We start from the raw sequence: 16137 nt of genomic DNA on the forward strand, positions 1-16137 counted from the left end.
AATAGGGGAGAGGCGTTGTGCCACTTTATCTGCCCTCATATCAATACATACAGACTATCTAGGTCCAATAGAGGAGAGGCGTTGTGCCACCAGGTGTTGCTGTATCTGCCCTCATATCAATACATACAGACTATCTGGGTCCAATAGGGGAGAGGCGTTGCTTTATCTGCCCTCATATCAATACATACAGACTATCTAGGTCCAATAGAGGAGAGGCGTTGTGCCACCAGGTGTTGCTGTATCTGCCCTCATATCAATACATACAGACTATCTAGGTCCAATAGAGGAGAGGCGTTGTGCCACTTTATCTGCCCTCATATCAATACATACAGACTATCTAGGTCCAATAGAGGAGAGGCGTTGCTTTATCTGCCCTCATATCAATACATACAGACTATCTAGGTCCAATAGGGGAGAGGCGTTGTGCCACTTTATCTGCCCTCATATCAATACATACAGACTATCTAGGTCCAATAGAGGAGAGGCGTTGCTTTATCTGCCCTCATATCAATACATACAGACTATCTAGGTCCAATAGGGGAGAGGCGTTGTGCCACTTTATCTGCCCTCATATCAATACATACAGACTATCTAGGTCCAATAGAGGAGAGGCGTTGTGCCACCAGGTGATGCTGTATCTGCCCTCATATCAATACATACAGACTATCTAGGTCCAATAGGGGAGAGGCGTTGCTTTATCTGCCCTCATATCAATACATACAGACTATCTAGGTCCAATAGAGGAGAGGCGTTGCTTTATCTGCCCTCATATCAATACATACAGACTATCTAGGTCCAATAGAGGAGAGGCATTGTGCCACCAGGTGATGCTGTATCTGCCCTCATATCAATACATACAGACTATCTAGGTCCAATAGGGGAGAGGCGTTGCTTTATCTGCCCTCATATCAATACATACAGACTATCTAGGTCCAATAGAGGAGAGGCGTTGTGCCACCAGGTGTTGCTGTATCTGCCCTCATATCAATACATATAGACTATCTGGGTCCAATAGAGGAGAGGCGTTGTGCCACCAGGTGATGCTGTATCTGCCCTCATATCAATACATACAGACTATCTAGGTCCAATAGGGGAGAGGCGTTGTGCCACCAGGTGATGCTGTATCTGCCCTCATATCAATACATACAGACTATCTAGGTCCAATAGAGGAGAGGCGTTGTGCCACCAGGTGATGCTGTATCTGCCCTCATATCAATACATACAGACTATCTAGGTCCAATAGAGGAGAGGCGTTGTGCCACTTTATCTGCCCTCATATCAATACATACAGACTATCTAGGTCCAATAGGGGAGAGGTGTTGTGCCACCAGGTGATGCTGTATCTGCCCTCATATCAATACATACAGACTATCTAGGTCCAATAGGGGAGAGGCGTTGTGCCACCAGGTGATGCTGTATCTGCCCTCATATCAATACATACAGACTATCTAGGTCCAATAGAGGAGAGGCGTTGTGCCACCAGGTGATGCTGTATCTGCCCTCATATCAATACATACAGACTATCTAGGTCCAATAGAGGCGAGGCGTTGCTTTATCTGCCCTCATATCAATACATACAGACTATCTAGGTCCAATAGAGGAGAGGCGTTGTGCCACCAGGTGTTGCTGTATCTGCCCTCATATCAATACATACAGACTATCTAGGTCCAATAGGGGCGAGGTGTTGTGCCACTTTATCTGCCCTCATATCAATACATACAGACTATCTAGGTCCAATAGGGGCGAGGTGTTGTGCCACTTTATCTGCCCTCATATCAATACATACAGACTATCTAGGTCCAATAGAGGAGAGGCGTTGTGCCACCAGGTGTTGCTGTATCTGCCCTCATATCAATACATACAGACTATCTGGGTCCAATAGGGGAGAGGCGTTGCTTTATCTGCCCTCATATCAATACATACAGACTATCTAGGTCCAATAGAGGAGAGGCGTTGTGCCACCAGGTGTTGCTGTATCTGCCCTCATATCAATACATACAGACTATCTAGGTCCAATAGAGGAGAGGCGTTGCTTTATCTGCCCTCATATCAATACATACAGACTATCTAGGTCCAATAGGGGAGAGGCGTTGTGCCACCAGGTGATGCTGTATCTGCCCTCATATCAATACATACAGACTATCTAGGTCCAATAGAGGAGAGGCGTTGCTTTATCTGCCCTCATATCAATACATACAGACTATCTAGGTCCAATAGGGGAGAGGCGTTGTGCCACCAGGTGTTGCTGTATCTGCCCTCATATCAATACATACAGACTATCTAGGTCCAATAGGGGAGAGGCGTTGCTTTATCTGCCCTCATATCAATACATACAGACTATCTGGGTCCAATAGGGGAGAGGCGTTGTGCCACCAGGTGTTGCTGTATCTGCCCTCATATCAATACATACAGACTATCTAGGTCCAATAGGGGAGAGGCGTTGTGCCACTTTATCTGCCCTCATATCAATACATACAGACTATCTAGGTCCAATAGAGGAGAGGCGTTGTGCCACTTTATCTGCCCTCATATCAATACATACAGACTATCTAGGTCCAATAGAGGAGAGGCGTTGTGCCACCAGGTGTTGCTGTATCTGCCCTCATATCAATACATACAGACTATCTGGGTCCAATAGGGGAGAGGCGTTGCTTTATCTGCCCTCATATCAATACATACAGACTATCTAGGTCCAATAGAGGAGAGGCGTTGTGCCACCAGGTGTTGCTGTATCTGCCCTCATATCAATACATACAGACTATCTAGGTCCAATAGAGGAGAGGCGTTGTGCCACTTTATCTGCCCTCATATCAATACATACAGACTATCTAGGTCCAATAGAGGAGAGGCGTTGCTTTATCTGCCCTCATATCAATACATACAGACTATCTAGGTCCAATAGGGGAGAGGCGTTGTGCCACCAGGTGATGCTGTATCTGCCCTCATATCAATACATACAGACTATCTAGGTCCAATAGAGGAGAGGCGTTGCTTTATCTGCCCTCATATCAATACATACAGACTATCTAGGTCCAATAGGGGAGAGGCGTTGTGCCACCAGGTGTTGCTGTATCTGCCCTCATATCAATACATACAGACTATCTAGGTCCAATAGGTGCGAGGCGTTGTGCCACTTTATCTGCTCTCATATCAATACACACAGACTATCTAGGTCCAATAGGGGAGAGGCGTTGTGCCGTGAGGTGTTGCTTTATCTGTTTTGTTAAACCAGGTTTGCTGTTTATTTGAGCAATATGAGATGGAAGGAAGTTCCGTGCAATAAGGGCTCTATATAATACTGTACACGTTCTTGGATTTGTTCTGGATTTGTGGACTGTGAAAAGACCCCCGGTGGCATGTCTAAGTGTGTGTGTCAGGGCTGTGCGTAAGTTGACTACGCAAACAATTAGGGATTTTCAACACATTAATGTTTCTTATAAAAAGAAGTGAGTGCGATCCAGACCTAATCGCTCAACATCAAGTCCCCGACCTCACTAATGCTGTTGTGGCTGAATGGAAGCAAGTCCCCACAGCAATGATCCAACATCAGCCCCCGACCTCACTAAGGCTGTTGTGGCTGAATGGAAGCAAGTCCCCACAGCAACGTTCCCACATCAGCCCCCGACCTCACTAAGGCTGTTGTGGCTGAATGGAAGCAAGTCCCCACAGCAACGTTCCCACATCAGCCCCCGACCTCACTAAGGCTGTTGTGGCTGAATGGAAGCAAGTCCCCACAGCAATGATCCAACATCAGCCCCCGACCTCACCAATGCTGTTGTGGCTGAATGGAAGCAAGTCCCCACAGCAATGATCCAACATCAGCCCCCGACCTCACTAAGGCTCTTGTGGCTGAATGGAAGCAAGTCCCCACAGCAACGTTCCCACATCTAGTAGAAAGCCTTCCCAGAAGAGTGGAGGCTGTCATAGCAGCAATGTTCCAACATCTAGTGGAAAGCCTTCCCAGAAGAGTGGAGGCTGTTATAGCAGCAATGTTCCTACATCTAGTGGAAAGCCTTCCCAGAAGAGTGGAGGCTGTTATAGCAGCAATGTTCCTACATCTAGTGGAAAGCCTTCCCAGAAGAGTGGAGACTGTTATAGCAGTAATGTTCCAACATCTAGTGGAAAGCCTTCCCAGAAGAGTGGAGGCTGTTATAGCAGCAAGGGGGTGGGGGGGGGCAACTCCATATTAATGCCCATGATTTTGGAATGAGTTGTTGGCTGAGCAGGTGTCCACAAACTTTTGGTCATGTAGAGTAGTCTTCAGAGATAATGTTCATGTACAGTAGTCTTCAGAGATAATGTCTGGTCATGTACAGTAGTCTTCAGAGATAATGTCTGGTCATGTACAGTAGTCTTCAGAGACAATGTCTGGTCATGTACAGTAGTCTTCAGAGATAATGTCTGGTCATGTACAGTAGTCTTCAGAGATAATGTCTGGTCATGTACAGTAGTCTTCAGAGATAATGTCGGGTCATGTACAGTAGTCTTCAGAGATAATGTCGGGTCATGTACAGTAGTCTTCAGAGATAATGTCGGGTCATGTACAGTAGTCTTCAGAGATAATGTCGGGTCATGTACAGTAGTCTTCAGAGATAATGTCGGGTCATGTAGTCTTCAGAGATAATGTCTGGTAATGTAGTCTTCAGAGATAATGTCTGGTAATGTAGTCTTCAGAGATAATGTCATGTCGTGTGTCTTAAAGTCATGTGAATAAATGGTTAATAAGTGATGAGCAGTAATGGCCTTTTATTTCATTCTGTTACAGCATTCAACCCAGATAATGTATAAAACATTCACTAGTTATTTATAGAACTGAAACCGAACCCACCTCAAAAAGCACTAATCGCTCAGCACTCTTCTCTCTGGGTTTACAAGTTCTGTTCCTGCTAAAAATACTACATCTCTCTCCCCCTCCCTCTCCTTCCCCCTCTCCCATCTCTGCGCTTCTCTCTCTCTCTCCCTCTTTCTCCCTCTCTCTCTTCCTCTCCTCTCTCCCCTCTCTCTCTCTTCCCTCCCTCTCTCTCCCTCTCTCTCTCTCCCCCTCTCTCTCCCCCTCTCCCATCTCCTCCCTTCTCTCTCCCCTCCCTCTCTCTTCCCTCCCCTCTCCCTCTCTCTCCCCTCTCTCCCTCTCTCCCCTCCCTCTCTCTATGTTTCCCCCTCTAGTCGTACCAGTAAGGCGTTCAGCAACAAGCAGACAGTGAAGCAGTGTGGATGTACTGAAGTCTACAGAGACTGTCTGCAGACCTTCCTGCCTGCACTGAGCTGTCCTGTCCAGAGGGGGTCTCTGCGTAGCGCTGTCCGCTCCTTCCTTCACCGCATGATCATCTGTCTCGAAGAAGAGGTCCTGCCCTTCGTCCCGTCGGCATCGGAGCACATGCTGAAGGACTGCGAGGCCAGGGACCTGCAGGAGTTCATACCCCTCATCAGTCAGATCACCGCTAAGTTCAAGGTAACCAGGGGGACCTGCAGGAGTTTATACCCCTCATCAGTCAGATCACCGCTAAGTTCAAGGTAACCAGGGACCTGCAGGAGTTTATACCCCTCATCAGTCAGATCACCGCTAAGTTCAAGGTAACCAGGGACCTGCAGGAGTTCATACCCCTCATCAGTCAGATCACCGCTAAGTTCAAGGTAACCAGGGACCTGCAGGAGTTTATACCCTCATCAGTCAGATCACCGCTAAGTTCAAGGTAACCAGGGACCTGCAGGAGTTTATACCCTCATCAGTCAGACACTAAGTTCAAGGTAACCAGGGACCTGCAGGAGTTCATACCCCTCATCAGTCAGATCACCGCTAAGTTCAAGGTAACCAGGGACCTGCAGGAGTTTATACCCTCATCAGTCAGACACTAAGTTCAAGGTAACCAGGGACCTGCAGGAGTTTATACCCTCATCAGTCAGACACTAAGTTCAAGGTAACCAGGGGGACCTGCAGGAGTTTATACCCCTCATCAGTCAGATCACCGCTAAGTTCAAGGTAACCAGGGACCTGCAGGAGTTTATACCCCTCATCAGTCAGATCACCGCTAAGTTCAAGGTAACCAGGGACCTGCAGGAGTTCATACCCCTCATCAGTCAGATCACCGCTAAGTTCAAGGTAACCAGGGACCTGCAGGAGTTCATACCCCTCATCAGTCAGATCACCGCTAAGTTCAAGGTAACCAGGGACCTGCAGGAGTTCATACCCCTCATCAGTCAGATCACCGCTAAGTTCAAGGTAACCAGGGACCTGCAGGAGTTTATACCCCTCATCAGTCAGATCACCGCTAAGTTCAAGGTAACCAGGGACCTGCAGGAGTTCATACCCCTCATCAGTCAGATCACCGCTAAGTTCAAGGTAACTAGGGACCTGCAGGAGTTTATACCCCTCATCAGTCAGATCACCGCTAAGTTCAAGGTAACCAGGGACCTGCAGGAGTTTATACCCCTCATCAGTCAGATCACCGCTAAGTTCAAGGTAACCAGGGACCTGCAGGAGTTTATACCCCTCATCAGTCAGATCACCGCTAAGTTCAAGGTAACCAGGGACCTGCAGGAGTTTATACCCCTCATCAGTCAGATCACCGCTAAGTTCAAGGTAACCAGGGACCTGCAGGAGTTTATACCCCTCATCAGTCAGATCACCGCTAAGTTCAAGGTAACCAGGGACCTGCAGGAGTTTATACCCCTCATCAGTCAGATCACCGCTAAGTTCAAGGTAACCAGGGACCTGCAGGAGTTTATACCCTCATCAGTCAGATAACCGCTAAGTTCAAGGTAACCAGGGACCTGCAGGAGTTTATACCCTCATCAGTCAGATCACCGCTAAGTTCAAGGTAACCAGGGACCTGCAGGAGTTCATACCCCTCATCAGTCAGATAACCGCTAAGTTCAAGGTAACCAGGGACCTGCAGGAGTTCATACCCCTCATCAGTCAGATCACCGCTAAGTTCAAGGTAACCAGGGACCTGCAGGAGTTTATACCCCTCATCAGTCAGACACTAAGTTCAAGGTAACCAGGGACCTGCAGGAGTTTATACCCTCATCAGTCAGACACTAAGTTCAAGGTAACCAGGGACCTGCAGGAGTTTATACCCCTCATCAGTCAGACACCAAGTTCAAGGTAACCAGGGACCTGCAGGAGTTCATACCCCTCATCAGTCAGATCACCGCTAAGTTCAAGGTAACCAGGGACCTGCAGGAGTTCATACCCCTCATCAGTCAGATCACCGCTAAGTTCAAGGTAACCAGGGACCTGCAGGAGTTTATACCCCTCATCAGTCAGACACTAAGTTCAAGGTAACCAGGGACCTGCAGGAGTTCATACCCCTCATCAGTCAGACACTAAGTTCAAGGTAACCAGGGACCTGCAGGAGTTCATACCCCTCATCAGTCAGATCACCGCTAAGTTCAAGGTAACCAGGGACCTGCAGGAGTTTATACCCCTCATCAGTCAGACACTAAGTTCAAGGTAACCAGGGACCTGCAGGAGTTCATACCCTCATCAGTCAGACACTAAGTTCAAGGTAACCAGGGACCTGCAGGAGTTCATACCCCTCATCAGTCAGATCACCGCTAAGTTCAAGGTATCCAGGGACCTGCAGGAGTTTATACCCCTCATCAGTCAGACACTAAGTTCAAGGTAACCAGGGACCTGCAGGAGTTCATACCCCTCATCAGTCAGATCACCGCTAAGTTCAAGGTAACCAGGGACCTGCAGGAGTTTATACCCTCATCAGCTAAGTTCAAGGTAACCAGGGACCTGCAGGAGTTTATACCCTCATCAGTCAGATAACCGCTAAGTTCAAGGTAACCAGGGACCTGCAGGAGTTTATACCCTCATCAGTCAGATAACCGCTAAGTTCAAGGTAACCAGGGACCTGCAGGAGTTCATACCCCTCATCAGTCAGATAACCGCTAAGTTCAAGGTAACCAGGGACCTGCAGGAGTTCATACCCCTCATCAGTCAGATCACCGCTAAGTTCAAGGTAACCAGGGACCTGCAGGAGTTTATACCCCTCATCAGTCAGACACTAAGTTCAAGGTAACCAGGGACCTGCAGGAGTTTATACCCTCATCAGTCAGACACTAAGTTCAAGGTAACCAGGGACCTGCAGGAGTTTATACCCTCATCAGTCAGACACTAAGTTCAAGGTAACCAGGGACCTGCAGGAGTTCATACCCCTCATCAGTCAGACACCAAGTTCAAGGTAACCAGGGACCTGCAGGAGTTCATACCCCTCATCAGTCAGATCACCGCTAAGTTCAAGGTAACCAGGGACCTGCAGGAGTTTATACCCCTCATCAGTCAGACACTAAGTTCAAGGTAACCAGGGACCTGCAGGAGTTCATACCCCTCATCAGTCAGACACTAAGTTCAAGGTAACCAGGGACCTGCAGGAGTTCATACCCCTCATCAGTCAGATCACCGCTAAGTTCAAGGTAACCAGGGACCTGCAGGAGTTTATACCCCTCATCAGTCAGACACTAAGTTCAAGGTAACCAGGGACCTGCAGGAGTTCATACCCCTCATCAGTCAGATCACCGCTAAGTTCAAGGTAACCAGGGACCTGCAGGAGTTTATACCCCTCATCAGTCAGACACTAAGTTCAAGGTAACCAGGGACCTGCAGGAGTTCATACCCTCATCAGTCAGACACTAAGTTCAAGGTAACCAGGGACCTGCAGGAGTTCATACCCCTCATCAGTCAGATCACCGCTAAGTTCAAGGTAACCAGGGACCTGCAGGAGTTTATACCCCTCATCAGTCAGACACTAAGTTCAAGGTAACCAGGGACCTGCAGGAGTTCATACCCCTCATCAGTCAGATCACCGCTAAGTTCAAGGTAACCAGGGACCTGCAGGAGTTCATACCCCTCATCAGTCAGATCACCGCTAAGTTCAAGGTAACCAGGGACCTGCTACACAGTTAGAGGACATCTGGGGCTGGTCTCCTGGACTAAGGTAGGATCTCCATGGGAAGGGCTTTAGTCCACGACTAAGATTCATCTGTCCAGGAAACCGGCCCTTACCAAATATCGATGGTAGAGGACTGACTGCTAACAGGCCAGCTAAAAGGCTTAGGTTTAGGTTTAGGGTTAGTCAATGTCCCCATTCCCTGGGGTTTAGGTTTAGGGTTAGGTTTAGGTTTAGGTTTATAGTCAATGTCCCCATTCCCTGGACCAGGTGTCTCTCTCCTCTCCAGGACCAGGTGTCTCTGTCTCTCTCCTCTCCAGGACCAGGTGTCTCTGTCTCTCTCCTCTCCAGGACCAGGTGTCTCTGTCTCTCTCCTCTCCAGGACCAGGTGTCTCTGTCTCTCTCCTCTCCAGGACCAGGTGTTCATGTCTATGGTCCTCTCTGTCTCTCTCCTCTCCAGGACCAGGTGTCTCCTTTCCTGCAGCAGGTGTTCATGCCTCTGGTCCTGGCCATCTTTGAGGTGTTGTGTCGACCTGCTGAGGACAACGACCAGGCAGCAGCTCTGGAGAAACAAATGTTACGTAGAAGCTACTTCACCTTCATACAGACGATAACCTCCAGTGGGATGAACGAAGTCCTGGCCAACCAGGGTGAGCTGCTGCTCAGTGTGTACTGTGGGTCTCCAGGGTTCTGCTACCCAGGTGTTGAGAACATTAAGTGGGTTCTAAGTGTGTGTGATTCCTCAGCTATAAATGTTTGTTGCGTGGTTCTCCAGGGTTTTAAGTGTGTGTGTGGTTCCTCAGCTATAAATGTTTGTTGCGTGGTTCTCCAGGGATTTAAGTGTGTGTGATTCCTCAGGGTTCTAAGTGTGTGTGATTCCTCAGGGTTCTAAGTGTGTGTGGTTCCTCAGCTATAAATGTTTGTTGCGTGGTTCTCCAGGGTTCTGTGTGTGTGGTTCCTCAGCTATAAATATTTGTTGTGTGGTTCCTCCTCAGGTGTTGAGAACGTAGAGAGGGTTCTGTTCACCATCATCCAGGGAGCTGTCGACTTCCCCGACCCCATCGCCCAGAAGACCTGCTTCATCATCTTGTCCAAGCTGGTGGAACTCTGGGGTGAGAACCACCGTCCCTCCCTCCGTATCCAACCTCCCTCCCTCCGTATCCAACCACCGTCCCTCCCTCCGTATCCAACCACCCTCCCTCCCTCCGTATCCATCCAACCTCCCTCCCTCCGTATCCAACCACTGTCCCTCCCTCCGTATCCATCCAACCTCCCTCCCTCCGTATCCAACCACTGTCCCTCCCTCCGTATCCAACCACCTGTCTTGCTGCTGTTGATCCTTCCTGACAGAACAATTGTTCTGGAAACACAACCAGCAGATATTAGTGTGTTTTTTGTCTTGGACTGGTTTGTTCTGGAAACACAACCAGCTGATATTAGGTTGTTTTTTGTCTTGGACTGGTTTGTTCTGGAAACACAACCAGCTGATAGTAGGTTGTTTTTTGTCTTGGACTGGTTTGTTCTGGAAACACAACCAGCTGATAGTAGTGTGTTTTTTGTCTTGGACTGGTTTGTTCTGGAAACACAACCAGCTGATAGTAGTGTGTTTTTTGTCTTGGACTGGTTTGTTCTGGAAACACAACCAGCTGATAGTAGTGTGTTTTTTGTCTTGGACTGGTTTGTTCTGGAAACACAACCAGCAGATAGTAGTGTGTTTTTTGTCTTGGACTGGTTTGTTCTGGAAACACAACCAGCTGATAGTAGTGTGTTTTTTGTCTTGGACTGGTTTGTTCTGGAAACACAACCAGCTGATAGTAGTGTGTTTTTTGTCTTGGACTGGTTTGTTCTGGAAACACAACCAGCAGATATTAGTGTGTTTTTTGTCTTGGACTGGTTTGTTCTGGAAACACAACCAGTAGTGTGTTTTTTGTCTTGGACTGGTTTGTTCTGGAAACACAACCAGCTGATATTAGTGTGTTTTTTGTCTTGGACTGGTTTGTTCTGGAAACACAACCAGCTGATATTAGTGTGTTTTTTGTCTTGGACTGGTTTGTGTTCAACAGAAACCTTCTGTGCTGAAACAGGGAGGGACCTTGCTGAATTCATCCAGACAGAAACTCTGGTTTTCATTGTAAAACATTGTTGCTACGGTTTGCACTAATGAATACACCCCTGGTGTAAAAGCGAAACGTTTTGAACCGGGACTGATGTTTTGTCCTTCAGGAGGTAAAGACGGTATGGCTGGTTTCCCCGACTTCATCTATAAACACATCGTCCCAGCATGCTTCCTGGCTCCTCTCAAACCATCCTTTGATCTCACGGACGCCCAGACCGTCCTGGTGAGTACCTGTGGAACCAGATGTATCAGACACGTCTCTTTACAGAACAGACGTTTGGACTCATTTGACAAACCTTGTTTTGTTGTTCTTTTCTCCAGACGTTGTCAGAGTGTGCTCTGACGTTGAAAATGATTCATCTCAGAAGGGTAAGCTCCAGTTTGGTTTTCCTTTCCGTTGTGCTCGTCTGATTTGAGAACCTGATCCATCTTGAACTTGGACCTTTTTTTTTATATGAATGAATGAATGCACGGCTGACAGGGTGTTTGTCGTCATGTTTTGTACTTCCTGGTCGGCAGGGTCCGGAGTTTATCCAGTACCTTCAACAGGAGTACCTCCCTTCTCTACAGGTGTCACCTGAAATCACACAGGTACCACTGTCGCATAACCATACAAATCACAGCTGAAGCGAGCACGGAAATGTAACCCGTTCCCTAGTTCTGTAACACTCCTCCTCCTCTTCCTGTCACAGGAAGTGTGTCAAGTGCTTCAGCAGCCAGACGCCAAGGTCCTCAAAAACTACATGAAGGTACGTAGTCAGCTGGTTGTTGCCTTGGAAACATCTCCACTCTGTCGCCTGTGTCTTGAGACTAGCAATGACATCTGACACGAATCTCTGTCTCTCTGCGTCTCTCTCTCTGTCTCTCTCTCTGTCTCTGTCTCTCTCTCTGCGTCTCTCTCTCTCTCTCTCTCTCTCTCTCTGTCTCTCTCTCTCTCTATCTCTCTCTGTCTCTCTCTCTCTCTCTCTCTCTCTCTCTCTCTCTCTCTCTCTGTGTCTCTCTCTCTCTCTCTCTCTCTCTCTCTCTGTGTCTCTCTCTCTCTCTCTCTCTCTCTCTCTGTGTCTCTCTCTCTCTCTGTGTCTCTCTCTCTCTCTGTGTCTCTCTCTCTCTCTGTGTGTCTCTGTGTCTCTGTGTCTCTCTCTCTGTGTGTCTCTCTGTCTCTGTCTCTCTCTGTGTCTCTCGTCTCTCTCTCTCTCTCTCGTCTCTCTCTCTCTCTCTCTGTGTCTCTCTCTCTCTCTCTCTCTCCACAGGCTTTCTTTCAGCGAGCCAAACTGTAAATACAAACCGAGCTGGAAGGATTGAGAGAGGAAACTAAGAGAGAGAGAGAAGACTGGTAGTGAGAGAGTACCACTCACTACGGACAGCCGGACAGAGAGAGAGATCTTAAAGACGGAGAGCTTAGCATAGGAGCGGCCTTAGCACTTCTGAAGGTAACTGCATAACCCCGCCCATCCTGTCCACGTGGGAGGGAACGGAGCCAAGACACAAGGACACGAGTGGTCAAGGAGGCTTTCACTGCGGTGACCACACCCCCCTCAACTGATCCAGGCCCAATCAAGGACGTGCTCTCCATCTGGGGTGGCACCCTGGTCAAGTGAAGATGTGATTGGTTGGATTCTCTGCAAGACAGGAAGTAAACTAGAGTATAGAGGAAGGGCTTATGGAACGAGGCTTCCATAGTAGAATACCAAGTATCCTTTAACAGGCCTGAAGCCTCATCTGTCTGTTGGTAATGATCCAACAATGACCTGAACACAGTCTAACGATTAGGATTTATTCGTTTATAAAAAATGTATTTTTTTTTCTTAAAAAAAAATAAATAAATGTTTTCAAGATGTCTTTGATTTGAGTGGTTGAACGTGGAGGTTTTGTTTCTCTTCGACCTGTGAAGGAATTGTTGGACTAAATAAAAGGGCTAGACATGTTTTTCTAGATGTTTCTGTTGTGGAAGAAATGGGATGGTTGGGGTAGGATGTGTTTTAGTTTGACGTGATATACAGGACAGACCTCTAACGGGAGGATGACAGACCTCTCTAACGGGAGGATGACAGACCTCTGTAACGGTGGATGACAGACCTCTGTAACGTTGTCAGGTACCCCTGTCCCTCAGAACGTTGTCAGGTACCCCTGTCCCTCAGAACGTTTTCAGGTACCCCTGTCCCTCTGAACGTTGTCAGGTGCCCCTGTCCCTCAGAACGTTGTCAGGTACCCCTGTCCCTCAGAACGTTGTCAGGTACCCCTGTCCCTCAGAACGTTGTCAGGTACCCCTGTCCCTCTGAACGTTGTCAGGTACCCCTGTCCCTCTGAACGTTGTCAGGTGCCCCTGTCCCTCAGAACGTTGTCAGGATGTCCTGAACGTCAGGGCCTCTTCATGGTGTTTCAGTAGGAGTGCTGATGGAGGATGTTATGAATAAGAAGAGGTCGGACTGCTTCTAGATCAGATATACTTTATGAACTCAAGCCCTGAACAAGGTTCTCCTCTACCCTCAGTCCCCTCAGAAAGAATAGGACCTGCCCTGAACAAGGTTCTCCTCTACCCTCAGTCCCCTCAGAAAGAATAGGACCTGCCCTGAACAAGGTTCTCCTCTACCCTCAGTCCCCTCAGACAGAACAGGACCTGTCCTGAACAAGGTTCTCCTCTACCCTCAGACAGAATAGGACCTGCCCTGAACAAGGTTCTCTACCCTCAGTCCCCTCAGACAGAATAGGACCTACCCTGAACAAGGTTCTCCTCTACCCTCAGACAGAATAGGACCTGCCCTGAACAAGGTTCTCTACCCTCAGCCCCCTCAGAAAGAATAAGACCTGCCCTGAACGAGGTTCTCCTCTACCCTCAGTCCCCTCAGACAGAATAGGATCTACCCTCAGTCCCCTCAGACAGAATAGGATCTACCCTCAGTCCCCTCAGAAAGAATAGGACCTGCCCTGAACAAGGTTCTCCTCTACCCTCAGTCCCCTCAGAAAGAATAGGACCTGCCCTGAACAAGGTTCTCCTCTACCCTCAGTCCTATCAGACATAACAGGACCCTGCCCTGAACAAGGTTCTCCTCTACCCTCAGACAGAATAGGACCTGCCCTGAACAAGGTTCTCTACCCTCAGTCCCCTCAGACAGAATAGGACCTGCCCTGAACAAGGTTCTCCTCTACCCTCAGACAGAATAGGACCTGCCCTGAACGAGGTTCTCTACCCTCAGTCCCCTCAGACAGAATAGGACCTGCCCTGAACAAGGTTCTCTACCCTCAGTCCCCTCAGAAAGAATAGGACCTGCCCTGAACAAGGTTCTCCTCTACCCTCAGACAGAATAGGACCTGCCCTGAACGAGGTTCTCTACCCTCAGCCCCCTCAGAAAGAATAGGACCTGCCCTGAACAAGGTTCTCTACCCTCAGCAAGAATAAGACCTGCCCTGAACGAGGTTCTCCTCTACCCTCAGTCCCCTCAGACAGAATAGGATCTACCCTCAGTCCCCTCAGAAAGAATAGGACCTGCCCTGAACAAGGTTCTCCTCTACCCTCAGTCCCCTCAGACAGAATAGGACCTGCCCTGAACAAGGTTCTCCTCTACCCTCAGTCCCCTCAGACAGAATAGGACCTGCCCTGAACGAGGTTCTCTACCCTCAGTCCCCTCAGAAAGAATAGGACCTGGTTTAACAAACATCTGTTTGTGATCTAAAAAAATCAGACAATGTCAGGAACTGCATCTCAGCTGTACTTACTGTCTGTTGGTGGGGGGCGCTTAACAGAAGGTCCACTATAGGGCCCTGGGCAACATATAGGGAATGATGGTGGGGGGGGGGGGGGGTGACTGAGTGAAGTCATCCACTCTGCCCTCAACAGGAGAACTCTGGACCAGACTGACTAGCGAAGTGTTTAGGGGAGGGGGGGGGGTCTGACTGAGTGAAGTCATCCACTCTGCCCTCAACAGGAGACATCTGGACCAGACTGACTAGCGAAGTGTTTACCCCGGTGGTCGCTACGACACCGTCACTTCCAGAAGGAAAGTCTTTTAATAGTGGATCAAAATGTAAATATGACGTTTTATTTTAAAGAAGGAATAATATGTTGGGATGTAAATAAATTAGTTTGATGGTTGTTGTTGTTGTTTTGAACTTCTGTTCCTTTTCTGAAGAGATGTAATGTTAAAGATTAGTCCGTGTCGTCTTTACAGGTTTGAGCAGCATGATCCATAGGACTGACTATAACCAGACAACAGCATTTTATACCCAACTGTTACTCACAATTCAGCTTGACCAATGAGGACATGTGATTGGTAATGCTAACCTGCCTGTTAACTATATACTGAACAAACATGTCAATGATTTAAACTCCGTTACAGTTCATTTAATGAAATCAGTCAATTGAAATAAATTCATTAGATCGTACTCTATGGAATTCACATGATTGGGCAGGGGTGTAGCCATGGGTGGGCCTGGGAGGGCACACACTCAGAATGAGTTTTCTGATTGGGTGGGCCTGGGAGGGCACACACTTAGGAGCCAGGCCCACCCAATCAGAATTAGTTTTTCCCGACAAAAGGGCTTCATTACAGACAGAAATACTCCTCCGCACCCTCCTCAAGTGAAGAAATTGGATGTAGAGCACCCGGGCTGGTGTGGTTTCACCTGCAGTTGAGGCCGTTTGGACAGTCTCCCAAATTCACTCACTAAAACAGCTCTGGTGGACGTTCCTACAGTCGGCATGCCTATTGCATTCTCCCGCAACTTGAGAACATCTGTGGCATGGTAACACTGCACACTTTAGTGGCCTTTTTGTCCCCAGCACAAGGTGCACCTGTGTAATGATCATGCTGTTTAATCAGCTGCTTAATATGGATCATCAAGGAAAAGTGTTCACTGAAAGGGACGTAAAAACAAAGCTGTGCACAACATTTCTGGGATGTTTTATTTCAGCTCCTCCCAGGAACCGACGTGTTCCGTGCCCTTGAGTCCCAGTTATTTTCTACCGTAGTGTTAGGTAGTATTGATATGTTGAGTCACTCAGCGTCAAAAACACTTTCAGTGGAGGGTTTCGCTCCTCCCTGATACTTGATTATGTCTGATTAGGAACTCCCCTGACCTGGTTGTCTCGAAGTCTGAAAGGGAGACACCAGGCACCTTCATGGAATGCGT

The 16137-nt window shown here is 48.2% G+C and overlaps 1 protein-coding gene across 3 annotated transcripts in view; it reads left to right on the top strand.

The window, feature by feature from the left end:
• Positions 1–16137, top strand: part of LOC139379633 (exportin-T-like) — a 63799-nt gene that overhangs the window by 39567 nt on the left and 8095 nt on the right. For 2 of the 3 annotated variants that reach the window (XM_071122438.1, XM_071122437.1), the window contains 8 exons: positions 5164–5449; positions 9355–9544; positions 9890–10006; positions 11118–11233; positions 11332–11379; positions 11530–11601; positions 11703–11759; positions 12261–12935. In XM_071122438.1, coding sequence (XP_070978539.1) covers positions 5164–5449; positions 9355–9544; positions 9890–10006; positions 11118–11233; positions 11332–11379; positions 11530–11601; positions 11703–11759; positions 12261–12287 — 913 coding nt within the window. In that variant the 3' untranslated portion in view covers positions 12288–12935. Of the gene's footprint in view, positions 1–5163; positions 5450–9354; positions 9545–9889; positions 10007–11117; positions 11234–11331; positions 11380–11529; positions 11602–11702; positions 11760–12260; positions 12936–16137 lie in introns of those variants that run through there. The other variant, XM_071122439.1, reaches the window with a different exon arrangement.

Source organism: Oncorhynchus clarkii, chromosome 21, assembly GCF_045791955.1.
Source record: "Oncorhynchus clarkii lewisi isolate Uvic-CL-2024 chromosome 21, UVic_Ocla_1.0, whole genome shotgun sequence".
Taxonomy (NCBI): Eukaryota; Metazoa; Chordata; class Actinopteri; order Salmoniformes; family Salmonidae; genus Oncorhynchus; species Oncorhynchus clarkii.